Source organism: Coturnix japonica, chromosome 14 (assembly GCF_054131305.1).
Source record: "Coturnix japonica strain WE chromosome 14, WE-NBRP24, whole genome shotgun sequence".
NCBI lineage: Eukaryota > Metazoa > Chordata > Aves > Galliformes > Phasianidae > Coturnix > Coturnix japonica.
The window spans coordinates 3,345,008-3,365,431 of record NC_140676.1 but is presented as its reverse complement, the minus strand read 5'-3'; the positions used below and the strand labels follow the sequence as shown (position 1 = coordinate 3,365,431).

The 20,424-nt window shown below is 42.1% G+C and overlaps 1 protein-coding gene across 2 annotated transcripts in view; it reads right to left on the bottom strand.

Annotated features, from left to right (window-relative positions):
- IGF1R (insulin like growth factor 1 receptor) overlaps positions 1-20,424 on the bottom strand; it is a 137,870-nt gene that overhangs the window by 30,282 nt on the left and 87,164 nt on the right. For both annotated transcript variants that reach the window (XM_015873184.3, NM_001323201.1), the window contains exons 3-10: positions 13,707-14,019; positions 11,210-11,355; positions 10,409-10,553; positions 5,142-5,356; positions 3,045-3,171; positions 2,040-2,278; positions 1,727-1,894; positions 1,325-1,529 (exon numbers count right to left, since the gene is read on the bottom strand). In XM_015873184.3, the coding sequence (XP_015728670.2) occupies positions 1,325-1,529; positions 1,727-1,894; positions 2,040-2,278; positions 3,045-3,171; positions 5,142-5,356; positions 10,409-10,553; positions 11,210-11,355; positions 13,707-14,019 (1,558 nt within the window). The remainder of the gene's footprint in view (positions 1-1,324; positions 1,530-1,726; positions 1,895-2,039; positions 2,279-3,044; positions 3,172-5,141; positions 5,357-10,408; positions 10,554-11,209; positions 11,356-13,706; positions 14,020-20,424) is intronic.

The following is a 20,424-nucleotide window of genomic DNA, read 5'->3' as shown; positions in this document are numbered from 1 at the left end:
TAGATCAACAGACTTGAAGCAACCTTAAAACCACACAGCTGAGTATTTTCATGCAGTATTACATGCTGCATTTCTTTCACAATATCCTGGAGACAGGTAGAACACTGAAAACAAATACCACTATTGAGGCTTACATTAACACGTTCAATAACTTCTCCCTTTGGAAAGAACAAAACATGGACATCAGCAGGTAACAAGCTGTTCAGATTTGTCCCACAGAGATATTTTACTAGCTCCATCTCTAATTTCCCTAACATAACATCTGAAGTTGCTTAGCTATGCAGCTATTTCTGAACGTTATACTTTATCTACCCTTGCTGTTACAAAACACGCCCTTATGGCAGTAAGTTAAGCAGAAGGGGAAACAGGCTTTCAGGAAATTCTTTGTGAGCTGATCAGCTTATTTATTACTATCTGAGTTCAAAGTTCTGAGATTTTCCTTTTGTTTTGGGAAATGCAAGCAAATTGGTGAGAAAAACAACACATTTTAGATGACCAGACTGCTGAAATAAAAACAGCTTTTTGTAAAAGCTGCTTTGATAGATTTTCAGGTAGTTGATAACTTAAAAATGCCTTTTAAAACTCCTTCATATTTCATGAAATCCAAAATAAGCTCTCATTTGTACTATCTCACATTGCACAGGGGGACCTGGGCAGCCATGGCGGCTGCTACATCACCTTTTGCAGCTGGTTCTTATCATCAAAAGGGAAACACTGCATAAATTCAACCACAAACACTAAACGTGAACCAGCCAAAGCCCAGGTACACTACTTAACACCTCCAAAGAGAAACAGTACTTATTGCTTCATTCTTTTGGACAAAGCCAAGAGGCGCTGCACATATTGTCCCCCAACCAAACAAGTCAATTCAAAACTGCCTTGAATAAAGGTTCCAAAAAAAACCCCAAACAAACAAAAACAAAAGCAAAACCCATACTGGAGAGTAATATAACCCAGTTTCAACGAGTAACAGAGCCGCAATTCAGAGTACTCAAACACAAGGCTTGAACATAAACTTAACCTGTCAGCAGCGACAATGGATAGCATGCATGATTGAAAACTGACTCCTTACAGAAACTGTAACATGTTAAACAGCTGTATACCGGGCGCTAGGCTCCAGGGTCCAATTACCTAAAGACCAGCTTACACAAAAGATAAATAAGAAATTCAAGGATCAAAAAAGAATTGAAAAAGATTGCAGACTGTCTCAGATATACCGAGAGACAACGTTAACACATTTCACGTATTGCCTGCATATTCTTCCTCATTCAGAAAGGCTGAGCTCTAGGAAACGTTAAAAATGCAATTAGCTGAAAATCATTACCTGGGGACAAAGATGGAGTTGTGAAGGAAGTTCTCAAAGACTTTGCGGTACTCAGCTTCCTCCTTCTCAGCTTGTTTTTCTGCCTCTGTCTTGGGACAAGCACAACAAGGTCCTTTTTCTCCCCCGCAGCCCTCTGGCTTGGTGGGTTCAGTAGCTTCTTCTGTATCAATGGTCCCATCAGCATATCTTCGAATTGGGACTTTATCTTAAAAGGAAACAGGCAGCTTATTTTTTTTCTCTCTGTATTATAAACATGGTAACAAGCCACATTTACACATTCTTTTCTACTTGTAGTTACAAAAGAACTGTGAAGAACAGCACAAGCTTTAGCCCCCGTAAATAATCTACCCTGGCAGGTAAGAGCTACAGGCATTTCAAAACAGCTACATTCAGTTAGCCTACCTTTGGAGCAGTAATTGTGTCTGTAAAGGTAACTGTCCTGAGGTTGCTGCTGCCATCGTACAATGTAGTATGAGAGGTTGCCATTGGGAAGAGAGGGAGGATTCCATTTCACAATCAATTGGGAAGAGGAGTTGGATGCTGAAATAACATCCAAGGGAATGGATGGTACTGGCATGGGGAAAAAAAAAAAAATGAAGGCATTTTAAACCCAGCAAATTCTACAATATATCTGGATGCTTTTAAAGTAAATCCCAGATAGTAAGTATACCTACAACAGTGTTATCAACTCTTCACCAAGTGAGGAGGACCTTACCTGCAGCATTGGTTCGTATATACACAATTTCACTTTTTGCTCCATGAATGTGATGGTTTTCCATCATAGTGAGGGTAACAGCCTTGACATAAATGGCATACTGAGTCCAAGGTTTCAATCCCTGCAGTAAAATTCCAGGGTCATTCTCCTTGTTTGGTGGCAGGTCAACATCAACCATATTCCAGCTATTGGAGCCACACGCATCTTGTCCATCATACTCTGTCACATTTTTGAATGGCCTGAAACATTGGGGGAAAAAAAATGTGCAAGGTATTTATTTTCTCCTAAAAACCGTCACATATTTATGCAACAACCTCACTTCAATGTTGTCTCAGCCTTCCAACTAACACCATTCTGAAACTCCCTTTCACCTCCCCCCACCCCATATTGCAGACTTATTAATGTACTTATATGTATTTTGACTCCACTTTAAACCTGAGCTCTTACAAAGATATCCAAAGGTAGACAGACCTCTGAAGAAATTACATTCCCTCCAGTAACTGCTTCCTACTTCAAGAGATACTAATGCAGAAAATTACTGAGGTTGAGTAACATAAATAACTTCAAATAGTAAGACAAGCCATCGAGGTGATAGGTAAAACTCTTGGTATGTGACATCCACTTAATACTACGGTTACAGAAGATCTCAGCAGAAACAGGAGTATGACTTGGAGAGCTCCAAATTAGTGCCCCGAGAATACTGAAGCCATCCAACTCTTTTTTTCCCAAATTTAAAACTACCCAATGAATTTGGAATCCATTTATAGTCCTCAGGCAAGACAGTCTTCATTTTAAAGGTTTTTTTTTACTCAACCAAGAATAGAAATCAAATGGAGGCAGGATGTGAGGATGAATTATGCAAACTGAATGAAATACATAAACTGTGAAGTAGAAACTACCTGAAGGAGTTTTGCTGACTAACTTGTCTCAGTGTAATGACAGTCAGAAGAAAACTGCCTACTATCCCCTGACTGTCTCCATTAGCCTCAGAAGATGTCTACTCACGCTTCTTTGTAGTAAACAGTGAAGCTAATGAGATCTCTGTAATCTGGAGGACGATACCGTTCCCACGTCAGTTTAATCCGATTCTTCAGTGTTGTGTTGGAAACAAAACGCAGAATGTGGCTTTCACCTGCAACACAGAAAGACATCACAGGGCAGAGTTATCACTGCACTGCCTGATTGTTTTGCTTAGCAGTTATTGCTTTTTCTTATGTTCCAGTTTTTGCCAACTAGTCTGTCCAGCAGGGCCTATGATACCACAATACTCAGGCAGCCTTTGTCTCCTTATACCTTAGTATTTCATCCTACCACATTTGAGTGCTTAGGGGTAAGCACTGGTCTGGCCTTGGCAATCACTGCAGTGTACGCTGGAGCTACTTATTCTTCAGGAGTTTTTTTGAAGCACATTTCCTTTTAATGCACCATCAGAAAACTCTTGAGAACTACTTCAGCCTCTCCCTGAATGAGAAATCAACGTCCTGTTTATTCACAGGACTGGTTTAGTAGCACTAAATTCACCATCCAATTGCAATACACAGGCAGAGATGTAAGTGGACTCTCACTTTCTGAGACAATTTTAGGCAATTACAATTTGTCTTTCTGGAGAACAGACAAGATAGAAAGCATAAAGAAGTTTATATTCCTACTCATTACAGGCTGGACCAAAACCTCCAAAACACAGATCATATACTGCACAGCCATTTGATGGCAGCAGCTTCCAGCTACTCTTCTAAACAGAGCTGGATGGAAGCTGGCAGCTTTGAGATGAATGGCTTCCCACTACCAAGTCACTGAGTTTTCCAATCCAAAACAAAATAGCATTTTAAAAACTTCATGCTTGGATGAAAAAATTGTGTTCTAAGTGTCAACTGTGTGACAGTTTCTAATGTTTCATACAAGTCTACGAAAATAAAGGGGGTTTCACCCTCGTGTACACTGGCACTGTTGGTGCTATCTTTTCAAAGGCAGTTTAGCTTTTGTTGATTCTTTTCCCTTCTCAGAGTCAGAAAGCTTTCTGTAATGTTTTTTTTTTAAACAGGCAGCGGCTGGCACTTGCCTCAGTGGTAGTAAGGACTGACTGTGTGCCTGTAACTCCTCCAGGACTGCAAGCCTTTGCTCTATTGAATGTGCAAAGAATGGAGTGTACTTACAACAAGGATCTACGCCATCTGCATTTATGCATCATGCCTAAAGAGACATTCAGCAGAGTACGTGCCCTAGTTTTGTGAATACCATCCTGAACAAGGGGACTTGACTTATACACAGGATACGTTTTAATTTACTCAGCTCCAAGAGCACCACAAACGGACCAAAGAAAAATACACCATCAGTTCTAAGAGTCTGAGTGTGAGGTCAAAACTGTAAGCATCCTGTCTTCTTAATTCCTACAAGAGAGATTGCTTGTAAATGTGTTGGTTACACCTGGAGACCTTATGTGAACTCCACCAAATCCTACAGAGAACTTCCCAATAGTTCTGACATCAAGAACATCGCAGAATCCAAAATTAAATGCAGACACTGAAGTTTAAGCACACTGTAGAACACTATAAATAGTCAGCAAATCAAAAGCAATCTGAAAAATAAAGCACAAAAAATGGAGCGTGCAACAAGCACTTCTAGTAACAAGATGCAATATTTGGCAAGAGCTGAAAAGAAGCTCAGAAGTAACACAGTTTATTACAGCGTCTGTGAAATTGTTATGTCGGCAGCTTCCTTAGTAACAAAAAAGAGTATGTACATCTGAGAGAGAAAAAAAGAACAAGAATTATGTAAATTTGCAAAGGAAACAGAGCAACCGCTCTTCATCGGCCGTACCAGAACCCAAGATTTTACTGACTCTGTCCCTATTGTTACAGGATGCTGTTGTCACAAAAAAGTATTCTGAAGGCAGATTTCTTTGTCAGTATTTATAGATGATGTAGTGACTTCGTAACCACAGTTTTCCATAAGTACAAACATACTGTCAGCTACATTTGCACAAAACAATCAAGCAGAACGACTGAAAGCCTGGCGTAGTTTCTAACCTCTACATACTCTAACAGTCAATAATGTGACCACGTGGTAAATGGTATTTTGCTTTGTTTTTGTGTTTAAACTTACAAGAGGCTCTCTCCCCATTGTTCCTTGGATTTATATCTCCTTTGCTCTGTCGCCCTTTGGTTCCCGAAACTTCCTCCATACGGTAAATCTCAGAAACGCAGAGTTTAGGATTAAATGCAAAGTACATTTTCCCCTCCTTGATCGTCAAGTTATGATGGTTCCAGTCCCACAGCTGCTGCAGATTGTGGTTATCGAGCACATAAAAAGAATAATTCCTAGAAGAAAGTTTTTGAAGGAAAATATCAGTTTTAATTCATCACCAATTCCCACCCTGAATATCTTCATATAAGCAAACTTTAAAATTCTGTGCTTCCTCTCATTACTTTAAATTGGTATTCAGCAGAGTAAATGATTTTCTTCTCTCGTTTTTCTGACTGCTCACTTTGGTCAGAGGTCAGGCGAATGACTAACAGAGGACCCCAAGGCTGACACCACATTGTGTAAAGCCCACTTCAACATATGTTTTAATCAGGGATAAATATGCAAGCTGCTGGAAGGAATACAAATTCATGTCCTCTGGACAGCAGATCTCTACAATAGATATTCCTTTTTGTGCCAAATGGGAAGTAATGACCTTGTATACCTTATGGGAAGGAAAGCAAGCTGCAGTTCTGACAATAAATAAAACGATGAACACAGCTGTCTTGCTTATGTTTACAAAAGCAACTGTAAGAGTTTGCATAGTGAAGCTTCCTTGCCTCTGTGTCTTAGTTTACCTTTTGGCCCAGTAGAGGCTTCCTGCGCTGTGCCAAGTACAGTTGTGCCTATACATCAAAACTGACAGGGAAGAGTTGCACGGACTGCACAGCACAGGACCCACACTTCAAAGTGCAGAGCTAATAAGGCGGTGGCAGCATGTGCTGAGCCCATTCCCAAAGCACAGCAGGGGAAAAACATGAGCATCCTTTACTTCCACAGACATTGAATGTAAAGTTGTTTGTGTAAATCCTATCACACAGTAAGAAGAAATTCCTGGTGCCGCTCAATTGTGCTGAACTGAAAAAAACAGGTGCAGAAAAAGGAAGATAATAGGCTGCACACCAGCAATAAGGCAAATCCTGATGGTAGAGACAGGAATGCAGAATTAGGAAATGAGTTAAAGGTTTGTGTAGCTGATAGATTTAAATCAAAGGAACTTATTCTGTCAGCATTTATTATATTATTCTCGGGAAGCCCTACCAACAAAAGTACATCAATGTAAAATCGATTATTAGCACAATAAATCCCTGCAACCTGTGCATGTCATTTTACCTCGGTAAGCTCTCATCAGCATAGTTAAAGCTACGAATCCTACGCATCCTTTCAACTGCAGTCAGATTTAGCTGGGGTAACATGGCAGACAAACCATTCTGCTCATAAGAAGCTGGCACACATGAGACTCATTTATGGTTTTCTTTCCACTGTTTCAACTAAAATTTAGCATTCATTCCTCCCTCACCCAACCTGAAGTGAGAACTGCATTCTGACTGCAACCTGCACAGAACACAGCTGCAGTTTCTCATGACACACCAAAACGCTCAGAGTATTTTGAGAATGACATGAAAGAGAAGGGCTTTTTTGTCCTATTTCCAAGTATTCCTAAATATCCAGGGCTTGATTACTAAGGAAAGTGATACACCTGGAACCACTGCAGTAGGATGCTGAGAAGAATGTGCCTGGTTGAAAGTTGAAAGGGGAGTACATACATGCAATGTTAAATGCTTCTTCCCAGGAGAAAACAGTGATGCTACACTGCATGTGAGATTCAACAGATACCACCAGAAAGTGTGTTTATTTGTTACGGATGACTAAAATCCCTGCAGCTCCCTGTGCGCTGCTCAGAAGATGACACTTCACTATAATTAGCTGTGTGATTAAGCAATGGCAACTAAGCTTTTCAGCAAAGACCCGAAAAGCTGGACTCAGATTTAATGCAATAAACAGGTGTGGCTCTACGGCTACAGAAACCACCTTAAATATTTAATAACAGCCCAGCCTGTCTCCTGCTCACAACTGCAGCAATTATGTATTAGACACAAGAGATAATTCTTGTACTGAAGCACAACATATAACTCTTGTATTTCAAGAGAGTCGAATAAGTGCATCAAATCAAGTACACATGGGTGCTTTACTCAACTGCACACTGACCAGGACAGTCAGGGATTTCTATGGATTGTACTTCTAAAGGCATACACACAAGTTTTAACAGCAGTCTGAGACGAGGCAAACAAGTCCTAAGGGATCCTATATAAACACTCTGAATATAAATTAGTGGAAGTTCTGGCACCTCGCAAAGTGCCAAGGAAATCAGTCCTGGAATGCTAAATCAGGTCCCAAGCACAGGAGAGGTGCAATGCTGCATGGCTCAGAAGGTGGAGCAGTGGGCAATGGGAGGGCACTTATGGCTCGGGTTGTAAATAATGATTATAACAGACATTGACTCCAACAGCTGTGGTAAAAATAGGGATGTCAAGGAAGACAGCATGGAAAGAAAAGAAGATTCGATGTAGGTAAACAAAGCACTGCCACTGAAACCCTTGAAAGTGTATCTGTGTAAATGACTGGAGACCATGACTTGAAGGGTAGGCTGAACTTCCAAACAGGAGCAGGAGGCACATCTGTGTGTTATGGCACATCTGGTCCCAGGCTGTGCCATGAAGAGCCTCAAGTCAACCTGCACAACCCACACACACCCACAGGAGAGCATTCCCATAAGGTGATGTATATCCCAAGTGCAGAGAACCCACAGCTATTTAATTATTGACTGCACACATCAGAAACCTACTTCACACCTTATCTGCATACAGTGCTGCAACTGTCCACATACACACAGCATAAAGCAACAATGCAGAACACTATATCCCCAGCAAAAGGAGATACAGGTAAAGACAGTGTTCTACATAACAAGCTTTCAATCACCTTTTATCTCCATTCACAACATATATGACACCAAAAGCTCTGGGAAGAGAGTAATGACCAAGTTTGCTGCTAAAGGGGGTTAACACAATCTGTAAAGGCAAGTGACTTGCACCAAAATGGGAACAAGAACTGGCAAAGGATTGCAAATGGCTGCAATGGATTTGTTGGCTACTGAAGACCAGGGTAGTAACAGACAGAGTCTGACAAGCCTGGAATGAGACAAGTAACCTGTAAGACACAGAGAAGCTGTTCATCTCTCAGTGCTAGAGAAGAGAAAAAGAAATCCCTCTAGGCAAGTAGGAATGTTGACCAATATGAGAGCAAAAAGGAAAATTCTTATTGCTTTACACACACGAAACATCAGCTAAGAAGCTGCCTATTAACTTGGCACACATTCCACAACTATGTGGATCGCTGATGAAAACCTGATGGTAAAACAGCCAAACATGTACACAATAACATGATAGGGAGCAGTTGTGCCCTGGCCATCATCTTCGCACTTCCCCTTAAGGCCATGTTCCAGGTACCCAAAACTTGGAGGAGTGCTGCCCACGTGCCACTTGCTCACAGGGCAGAGATGAGCACACAGCACTCAGCAGAGGACAGGACCATCAGGCAGAGCAAGGGCCTGACGACAAATGAAAATCCTGCAGGGAACACAGAGACCCTTCCAGCACATCTCTATTTCAGTTTCCCTATACATAGAGGGGAATCTTTTTTTGTGGTGGGAAAGCATTCCCTACTGATGTGGTGTTGAAAAGAGGTAATGAATAACCTGAAAACAACTGAAGAAATTAAATTCCCTGTAACCTTCTTATGTTCTGTGACAAACAAGGCAGGCATCAGCGACTGAATAAGGAAGAAATACTGAAGAACTGTTTTGCTACTCCAGTTCAATAGAAAAAACAACAGCCCAATGGGGTCAGTCATGTAATGAACAATTCCCACAATGGTGCTTAATTTAACCTCCTTCTCACCCCTGAAGGCAGCACTCCCATAAACTTCTGTCCAACGGTACTTCCCCCAGTACTGCCCCGCTCCCTGAAGTTCACAGCTCTGCCCAAGTCCTTGTTCAATCTCACTTCTTCCTTGCCAGGTGTCTACTTTCATCTAAATATTTTTGGAAATGTTATTTAGATTGTGGCAATGCCTAAATTACACTCGGCATTTTCCAGGCAAAGCACCCCTGATATCAGTATGCAAACAGGGCCACTTCCTATCATCCCTCAGCTCCATTTTCCTCTTCAAAGCTGCACCATTTCCTTTCCTAGTTGGGAATCAGATTTTAAAGCCTGCCATTTCTCCTCATATCAGCTCTGCTGATATCTGCTTACTGACATCCAAGGTGACAGCAATATATATACACCACTTAAACCTCAAAGCTGAACACAAATTTAAGGAGTGCAAGAGAGGAAGGAGTAAGAGAAAAGACAAACAGGTAACTGGAATATCTGTTAGAGCACAAAGCATCATGAGTGGCCGAAGAGGCCTTGAGCTCAACAAACTGACAAGACCCCAGGATTTGCAATTAGAAACAAGGTTTTTCATAGAACCAATAATCTTACTGGAAAAAAAAAACTGTTTTTCAAGTGCAAGATGAAGAGCTGCCCTTTAACTCGCTCTGTCAGATGATGGAATCTGAAGAATTTAAGGCTGACCAAAGACCAGCCTGACAGAAGCAGGGAGGTTGTGAAGAATCCTTCATGCTGTAACTTTATCCTGTCGGAGCAGATAAACCAGACATATGCAACCTTTCCCATGACCTTCCCACTACCTTTTCCTATACAATTACCCAAAATTCTTTGTTTAATAATTCTCTCATTACTGACAGAGACTTAACTTTTCCCCCATAATATTAGTTTAAACTTGAACTGACACTTGATTCAAGAAGAGAAGGAGAAACACAGCTTGCTGCAGGAACATCAACACACCTGAGCACTGCAACTTCTGTGGAGGTTAAAAGCCCTTGTTTCTGTTACCCATGCGACCACAGAGGAACAGGAGCTGTATACAACTCTAACTGCAGAGCAGCTGAAGTATCACACACTTTATACGCATTACAGAAACAGAATAACCCACAGCAACCATTTCAGGGGGATCAATTTTACTTTTCCTGACCGAGCTCCTTTCGGCTTGATAGACAATTAATTCAATGGTAGCATTTTAAGGAACTGCAAACAATCACAACTTGCAAAATATTTCATACTAGTCTCTTCCAGTTGCAATCCCCTCATTAGTGAAATTTAATAGCAGATATTATCAGAAGAGATAATTATAATAAACGGTACATGAATGTTCATTAGGAGACTTAGCCCCTTGTGGCCCTGTATTAAAAGTTAAATTATACCTACAAATGTATGAACGCTTACCCGTCCACCTGTTCCTCTCCCAAAATATATCGCAGGTTCTTCAAGAAAGACAGGGAAACTAATGCATGGGAATGGCGAATCTTCACATATCCTGTCACTGTCTCAATCAGACCCATGAAATTCTCCAGTTCTGAAGCAATGTTATCTATGAGAAAAAAACCAGCAGAAGGAAGGGAATCAAATATATCTGAAGGTTTCAACTGCATTCATGAAAGCAAAAAGCACCTTCCTTACAGGGACAGGCTTCCAACAAAAACTAACAAAAATTTTTATTGGGTATTTCTTTAAAAGCTCACCAACTGTCAGCACTTCCCTGACTGATGAATGACGTCCCTGACAAATTTAATCCAGAGCTTGTTCAAGACATGCAACAAAGACACCCAGCTCACTAATGATGTCCATCCAGAGGCACAGAGCTGGGCTTCGTACAAGCTTTTGGAACTACTGATTGCAAGTTTCAGCAAGACAACACAACTTACCTTAGAAACTGAGGCAATTCCTACCTGTGGAGAACTCTTATCTATCTATCTATCTATCTATCTATCTATCTATCTATCTATCTATCTATCTATCTATCTATTTATCTATCTTATCTATCTTCATGGTTGGTAACTGACTACCTCTTCCATCTGCATTTTGGAGAACAGCACTACCAGTGGGCCAACCCAAACAGGAGCACTGCTATGGGACTGGAAAACAAACAGGTCACTGGGTGTTTTACCTTCCTGTTATTGCGCTGACAAAAGGAAAGTATTAAAAGCAGCCTTATCAGAGGTTCGTAAAGGCAGGGCAGTCACTTACTTCCACGACGGATGTTGATCAGCAAATTTCCCTTAAGAATCGTGCATCCCTGCAACATTTGTGCTGACGTGACAGAGTCAATGGTCTTTGTTTTCCCATCCTCACAGATTTTGGGGCAAGGCCCCTCACAAGGACTGCAGAACATACTGTTTGGAAAGAAAAGAAAACAGAAAATAAGCAGTGATACACAGCTCTGATTCCACAGACTACTTTGAATTTGACTTTGAAAGACATTTCCATATGAAGCTTAGGGAAATGCATCAACCCACAATGAAAGTTATTGCAGGCACTTATAGGTAAACACAACAAGCTTGTGGGACATGAGAGAGGCTGGCACATCACAACTCCTGTCTACAGCAACATGGGAACAATCAAATGGACTCCGACCTGCTGTTTGCCAGTTTCTTAAAGGCTCTGTTACCCAGAGCAGAAGGCACTTCAGGTGAAAACCAGCACCACTTCATTTACTCCAACTTCATTGTACCGACAAAGATGACCCTCCTAACCTACACAAGTGTCAAGTGCTATTGAAGTTTTGTGCTAATTCAGACTCAACCGCCAAAAATAAGCCAGCTCGGAACAGGAGGTGGGCAAGTACTGTTACAGAGTCTATGAAGCTTTCTTTCTCCATGTCCTCAAACCAGCATTTCAAGACCAACACTTGTCTTTTAGCCTGGGAAAGACAGCAGTGGGTGTATACGGTCCTGAGTGACACAGAGAAAGTGAGCAGTGAATTAGTCACTATTTCTTATAGCGTCAGAGGTATTAAAGTAGCAAGTTCAAACAAACAAAAAGATGCACCTTCATGCAAGACAAAACTAATTTGTGTAACCCACTGCAACGAGGACTGGGAGAGGCAGGCAAGAAGCCTAAACAGATCCAAAATGGATTACACAAATTAAGAAAGAATAGATCCACCTGTGACCATAAAACATCAAGACAGGCATGGCCTAACTCAGAGAAAACTGACTGTCAGGCTGACGTGTCCTGCTTCCTATACTTACAGATAACCATAAGCATTTTAACAGGCCAAACTCCAGGAGCAAGACTGCAGCCTAGCCTAGCCTTTGGCTACTACAGCTTCATAAAGACTATGCCACTAAACACATGTGAAGAAAACATGCCCTCTGATCATGCCTGGTACACATCTTTCCTGATGCAAATTTGTTTTTGATCTCACTGATGAAAATACTGGAATAAATTGAATTTCATCATCACACCCTACATTACTGCTTTAGAGGGGAAAAGAAAGGAAGAGAAAGAGCTCCAAAGACAAATGTTTGTGATACCAACAGTGATGAGCACAGACTTATTATTTATTACCTTTAAAAGGAACTGAGTCCACCTTCTTCTAAGGCTTAAGGAAACGTGTAAATTGATAGCAACCATCTTTTGTGCACAAACAGTATAAAGAAGGAAGCTTCCATTTCTTACAAGTAAGGTCCTGTTTCAAAATCCTGCACTATAACATGCCACAAACCACTAAAAGCTACAGACACAAGAAAGAGGCATTCAACTAAATGTACAAAGAATGCGGGAAATGCTTTCCATTTGCATCTATTTGTTAACACCACCTCTGGGGAAGAAAACATTCTCTGGCCTTGGGTTACAGCTCCTTTCAATCTCCGCAGCTGAGCACTGACTGAGATAAGATAGGTCTGTCATGCACTTCAGTGTAAGCAGCTCAAACAGCTGGGACTACAACCACAGGTAGATAAGTGAAAGATTTCTCTGGTGAATTTCTCTGGCTTTGAGCAAACACAGTGTTAAGCTGCTTACAACCAAATGTGAACCAGGGACTGCCTTGCTGCTTGAGTGAACAGATGAATGCCATGCACAGACACACGGCCAGTGCAGGTATCTTCACAACCATCTCTCCATAAACCTCTATCTCATAGTGACTTACAAGGGCATCTTTTTAGCATAGTACTGAACCACCTTCCCTTACTTATAGAGGTCTGGGTCAGCAGGCAACTGAGGCTGTTTGCTTGACACTTACAGAAATTTATTCTGTATGATATTATCTACATCCTTTTTGTAACTGACTTTATGATGGTTCTCTTCTAAAACATCATTGCTATTTTCTGAAAAGACTGTAAAAAAGGGAAATGAAGTTACTGAAGAATATGTCTAAAATGTAAGTACGTATAAAGCAAATAACAAGTGAAACAAGATAGCTTCTAGCTTGCTGCATGTGTGACAATGGTAATCTGCCAATCTCCAGCCCTGTCTTCCTTGGCTCTCACTTTCTTTTGTTCAAAACCTGGCTTTGCACTGTTCTGACCTCCTGAAGTCTTTCAAAACAAGCAGCACGAACTGATGTGCACAGGCCATAATTAGACTTCTAAAATGATGTCTGAGCAAGCTTTTACTGGGAAGTGATGAAATTCCAAATCACATCTTCCACCAAACGCAACTTGCATCACAAGGATACCACAGAGTAGGGAGGGGAGAATAAACATGCTAACTATGATGGACTTTAAGAAAGTTTCATTACCTTTGGCTCCCATTGCGTATGAATCCAGAGGGGCACTCTGCCATGCACTCATCGTTGTGAATCACAAACCTCTCATAATCACTTGTTTCAGTGGCAGGGACTTTGGAGCAGAACTCCTTGGTCACGCAGCGCCAGCCCTCGAACTTGTAGGTGTTGGGAGGACAGGTGGGCATGCAGACCCCTTCATAGTAGTAGTTGCGGCAGGCCACACAAGCAGTGTTGTTGTCGGGTGCTGTGCAGCTCCCCAGGCACTCAGGATGGCAACACTCGTTCTGGTCTGTGCAGGCTCTCTTGCCACATGAGCTGGGGCACACTGCAAGAGAGAAGGGAAGGGATGTGAGTAGGAGCTGTGAAATAAGGGGAATGGTACTATAGAAAAACCCCAGTCTGCACAAATCTACATCTTCATTGCCTGGGCTGTACACAAGCTCAGTAGAAGAACACATTCCCTTAAAACTGACAAAACTGACTCTTTTTTCCTGTTTCAGTTGCCTGAAAATATCCCTTTTGCAGATGAAATTTGTAACACAAGCCAACGAAATAATGCAGCTTCAAAAGGAAGAACAACATAAGGATAATGGAAACAATTCCATACTCCCCCATCCCAAAGCCCCAGAATTATGGGGTTTTTTGGTGTGTTGTTGTTGTTGTTTTTGAGCACTGACTTATTGTCTTTCTAAGCATTCCTTGCCTTTCCCATTTGTACTTCAAATTGGCCTTCTCTGGCAAGAAAATAAGCCTCCTTTAAACAACTTAATTACACTTGTACAATAAAGCACTGCTATACTATAGCACACATGGTTAGGTCAACCCCAACGTAGCATCCCAATGTTGCTTATGTATGCAGAATGAGGTTTAATAAAGTACAGATGGTAAACATCAAATACCGTGCAATCAGAGGCGCTGCTATTTCTCCCTGAAGAGCGTAACAGAATTCTGCCTTATCCCCAAATTCCAGGTTTGAAGAACAAAATAAGTAATGTATCCTCCCCCCCCCAAAATAAAAACTGGGGTGCAGATTTATTGAGACTTTTGTTTTCTGTGAAAGTATTTCAGCTTGGAAGAAATGAACAAAGAGCAGAATCGTCACCAGACAATCTCACTATTGTTACATCAAAAGAAGTGGCAGCATTTTATTTATGTAACAACAACATTTTGATTGCAGCTTTGTATGGCCCTTTAGCCATGCGAGCTGTGTGCCAGAGGCTCTGTAAACAAACACAGATAGGAAATCTGGTTTGCATTAAGTGACTGTTTTCCACTTTCTAACTTAGCTAAAAAACAGTACCAATAATAACAGCGTAAAGCAGGATTTCAGTAGTACAACTCCAGCACGATCCAAGCAAAGCACCACAAGACATTTAAACTGAGTTGTCAGAGCAAAAAGCACACGACCAGAGAAGAAGCTCATGTCCCAGAACGGACACGGAAGCAATAGAGCCCAGCCTGCAGGGAAACACGTTTTAAGATGCTATTAACAATTCCACAAAAGAAATTCTGCACTGCAACTTCCTCTTCCCGACTGCCAAAAATCTGCCAGGTGGCAAAGCACGAATATCTGAGAGGAGATTTTGCTCAGTCGCTGCAACAAACCAGAATCCTCTTGAATTCCTCTGCTCGTGAAAAATCAAAATGGTTCACAGCTCTGCATCAGGATTTACACGTTGCACACAAAAAGCCACCCTCTGCCAGCTTTAAGCCAGTGCTCACCCTCAAATGAACTCACAAGGCACATATCAGAGAATTCGGTATTTGTAATCCAAATGCTTTTGTACGGATCTTGCCTCAATATTTTGCACTTCCCCCCGGCTTCTTTTTAAAAGAAGCTCCAGCTGCCAATACAGCAAGTCAAGGCAGGCATCCAGCACCAGCCTGGCTTCTCCTCATACCATCACCACTGGAAACATTCTGCAGAGGAAATTCAACCTGCAGGAGGTGGTGCTGCACATCCTGCTAGTCAAACAGACAGACCAGGTGAAGGCAGCACAAATACACCTCAACAGGCCAAAGTGAGGATGTTTCTGTAGGGACAGATACTTACATAGCAGGAGTGAGGGGGACTGTTACATAACACGCAGCACGGGTACACCTGATTTCCCTACATCACATATCAACTAAAGATAACAAAAGCAAACAGGAAAGCGTGCCTTGCAAGCAGATGGACTGCTGATATGAGTGAGTGCCAGGACCCCCAGTTAGTGTGGTAGCTACGTTCCCAGTTCAAAGCCCTACTAAGAAGCAGCACATGTCCCTATGCCTCCACAAAGTTCTAGATCTACCGAAGCAGCACTGCGTGTTTCCATCTGGACAGACACTCGCAGAAAACAAAGGCTGCCACACTGAGCGCTCACATGAACGTGAAAAAGAGCGAGATGATTCCATTCCTGGGAAAGACTTCCATATTGCCTTAGTGCCTCTGTGATTCAGGAACAGGCTGGAGTATGAACAGGATCCCCTGCATCTCTCTGTAAATCTGCTGACTGCCGTCTGCAGAAGTACAAAGCAAAGCAGAGGAGGATATCCGAGTTCACGTGAACAAGGCAATCAGTGAACCAGATTTCTAAAGCACAGGAATAGTTTTAGTGGCAGTCATTTGAATGAGAACTCCTGAAAACGTTGCACAGATCATTTTTTAACAGCTCAGCAATTTTCTCCCAGCCCTATTTCTCACTTGTTGTTGCTAACATTGGCAAAGTTCTCAGCCTGGAGACAATACGGGCATCCCGTTTCTTTGAAGAGGCAGGACAAGAACTTTTGTGTGTATAAGATACAGAATGAACAACACAAAGTCCTATCTGCCTAAAATGCCAGCCCCCTCATGGCCCTGCTCAGAGGCCTTACTATGTAACATCAGCCTTCCACTGACTTGAGTCAAAACTCAGACAAATGTAAGCAAATGGTGGGCTGACATTTTGGGACAGAATTTATCAGCTAGGTACAAAAGTGCTTTGAATCATGAAGGCCAATGACTGCATACAAGAAAAAAAAGAACAAATCCTTGCTGACAACCACAAGGGCAAGAAATACTTAATTATCATCACATGGAGCTACCAAGATAATGGAAAATTTCAGAGACCTTGGAGTGTAGCCATGGAAGGAAGAAGCCAAAAGAAGACCCGTGGAAAAGCAGACCCTTATAGAGCTTCATGATCTTACTGGAAAGATGGTGGTGGCTCAACTGGACCAGAGAGCCTCGTAATTTACTTTCAGGGAGAGAAAGTACCAAATAATCAGCAGCTCTTCAAAGAATGACATGACATGAATACCAGAAACCACAGATCAAATTCACCAGAGCAAAAATAACAGCGGTAGTTTCTCTGACCTTCTGCGCTTCACCTTCCCTCTCATTTCTTCAAATGAAAAGTCCTCCTTGTCAACACAACTCAAGAGATTTCCTAAATGCTATTAAGGTAGGATTACTCAAAAATGCAAAATCCATCACTTCCAGATAACTGCTCGCTGAGCAGCACAGACACAGACCTGTCACACAGGAAGGGGATTCTGGAAAACTAAATGCAAATCTTAAAAAGAAGCAAGGAGGATTCCAAGAGAACCCGACTCAGACTCATCACTCTCAATTAAATCTCCAAGATGCTGAACTGAAATTGCAAACAAAAAGCCAGGTTGGGAAATGCTCAAACAAAACAAAAAGGGCAAGAAACAAACCATCTCTTTGTATTTAGAGCAGTTACTTTTGGGACAGCTTCACACTAAGGAGGCGGCAATAAGGCTTTCTGCCATTAGTTATTCCAGTGATACATGGAGCCACACAGAGCGAAAGCTCCCTGAAACAGCCCCGCGTTGACATCATGGCTATTGTACAATTTGGACGGGCAAAGTGCTCTTATCAGCTCCAAGATGCCGGGACTTCAGCAGCCCTGGAACAGGAGCATCAGGTGAACAAGCCACCCGTCTCACGGAGTGGAGCAGGGCCAGGAGAGGAAGACTTCTGGCAAGCCATGGCGGCCGGCCCTGCCAAGGCTGGCACCCGGCCAGTCGCACGCGGGTGAGCACCAGGCTGCCAAGTGTGGGATCCTACTTTTTATTTATTTATTTCATGTTCTTTCTCTCCTTCTGAAATGATATTCAATCCTTCTTTCTTTTTTTTTCCTCCTTTCCTCCTCCTTTCTTAATGCATCCTTCACGTAAAGCATTTCCGAAAGGGAAAAACCCAGCTTTGAGCAGAAACGAGAAGAGGGAGGGAGGATGTTCTCCCAGCCAGCTACTGAAAAAATTAGCTGTCTAAATTTATCCATAAAGACAGAAAAAAAATGGTCATTTTTGGAATGCTAATCCTTCTACATGACAGGCTTTTGAAAATACTGCGTATTAATGGTCTAAACTTTGGTCTGGTCTTTCAAACAGCTGACTTCAAACACACAAGCAGCCTACACAAGACTTGATTTCTTTTGCCCAGTGTATGGTAGGAATGGAGAAGCTGGAGATATTACTCAGAAAATCCAGTTCCAGTGATTCATGACCAGGCCTGGAATTAAACAGCTACAGAATAAAGGCAGCAAGAAGGAAACACATGTATTAAATACATGCAGTAACATGTTCTAATGACAGAAATATGGGTAAAGTCATCTCCAAAGAACTGAAGAAGCCAATTGGTTACATGACTTGTAGAAAACCCAGCACACGGATATCCCCATCACTGGACTATTTGGCTGGGTCTACGCAAACTTCTACCAAGTACTAAGACCAGAGCGTTAAGCCTGGCCTGCAAGCTACATCTGACTAGAGAGCACCTCACTACAGCCACACGTTTCCATGCTTACATCCTACTTGTTACCAGCCTTTTTATCTGGCAGACCTTTCCGCAGATCTTGAAATTATTCTCAAGTTGTTCTGCGAATTATTTCCTTCCCTCTGTATAAATCCAGCTGATGTTCAGCTACATCTGTTTGGCTTACACTCAAAGCTTTTTGATCCGCTGCACCCCAACATTTCACTTTATCACAGGTGCCACATGAGATAACCTCTCATTGAAAGGCACGGTGGGACAAAGCACCCAGAACTGTGATTCAGAGGATATGCCCAACCTGAAATCAGCAGCTCAGCCTTCAAGCACATGAAACACTGGCCAAGCAACCTACCTGGAGATCCCCCTTCCCAAGGATTTGGTGGGTAAAATCCAAAACCGTGCTAAAAGCCTCTATAATGCCGAGTCAGAGGGAAACTGTGTACAACAACAACATGCACATTTCAGTTGGATACAGTGAACTTTGAGTGGCCCTCCCCATTTCTTTCCACCATCTATCACCCATTCCTCACCCCACAAGTTCCCTCAGAACAGCCCCGAGCTCCCCATGCTGTGACAAATAATGTTGTGTGCTCAATTTGTTTTATTTAGAGTGCCTACAGGACACAGGGACACTGTTTGGCACTGCAAAAACCAACCAACCTTTCAGGTTTTCTGCAGATGAAGCAATCAGCACCGTTAAAAGCTCCCACAGCTACACACAGAAATGAGAGCAAACAGAAAGCTGAGTGAAGAAAACAACTGCCTTAAACCACAGTCAACAGGAACCAATATGTTGTACATTCCTCCATTTACTCCAACGTGCGTAAAAACAGCGACCAGGAAGGTGCAAATAAACACGACTTATTGATGAGAACGGGCAGCACGAACTGCATTCTCTTTCAAAACAGCTTATGTTGCCCAGCACAGCTCAGACTGGCATCGCTGCAGCTGGCACTTGAGAGAAAGAGGAAAAAAACAAGTCCATTTTGTCCTTTCCACGCCAGTATGAATCCAGTACACAAACAAACACAGCTCAGGCGCACACACAGCACCCAGCAGACGTCAAGGCCACTTTTACCTTATCTTAGATGCCAGGTAAGCAAATAAGTTGGGAAAACTTTATGATCAGCACCATACTGTTCTAAGAAGTGAAATTTCCTCTCCGAAGAGAGCATTTCCCACTGAGGGAATGCAGCTGGGAACAAAAGCTGTAAAACCAGTGGGGATGTAGCATGGTGTGGAGAAGAGCGGTGGCACTGCACTGCACCATGGGCTCTTCCACAGTCCAGCGGAAAAGAGAGGGGCTGCCCCTGAGCAGCTCTCAACCAACGGTTTGATAACACGATCGCACTGGTTTCAATTTTGTAGTTCTCTTAATGCTGATGGTGAACAGCAGAAAAAGTCACTGAGAAACAGGAAGGACCACAAGTACAAAACAAGATACAAGAACAACGACCATTCGGGAAGTTGTCAGAAACCAGAGTGCAGCTGTTTTAAATTGGGGACTATTAAGGCTTTGAGTACAGCATCACTTAAGACATCTTCACTGGAAGTGAAGTCATTCTACCAAGATCACACCACTTTAAACAATACTAAAGGCAATTAGCTTCAAAACGATGGGCAAAATATTGCCTACACAACTTCTTGAAATACAAGAGCGTGTAAGCAAATCTGGCAGTAAATGAGGGTTGTGTTCTTGAGATCCTCAACAAACAAGAAGTAAGCACTTCTCTCAGTTCCTAATAATCATGAATAATCTTCATTCCAAATTTCTAATATAAATGCAGACAGAACACGCAGTGTGCCAGAGTTCATAGCATCCAAAGGCAGACTGAGTGCCATAATGCACTTCAACTTACATGCAACACAGACAGCAGAGAGGGCACAAGTGACTTGAAATCTGTACTAAAATCGCTGTCTTCTCATACACCATGCAATTGTGAACTAGAGAGCATTTGAAAAAGGGGGAAA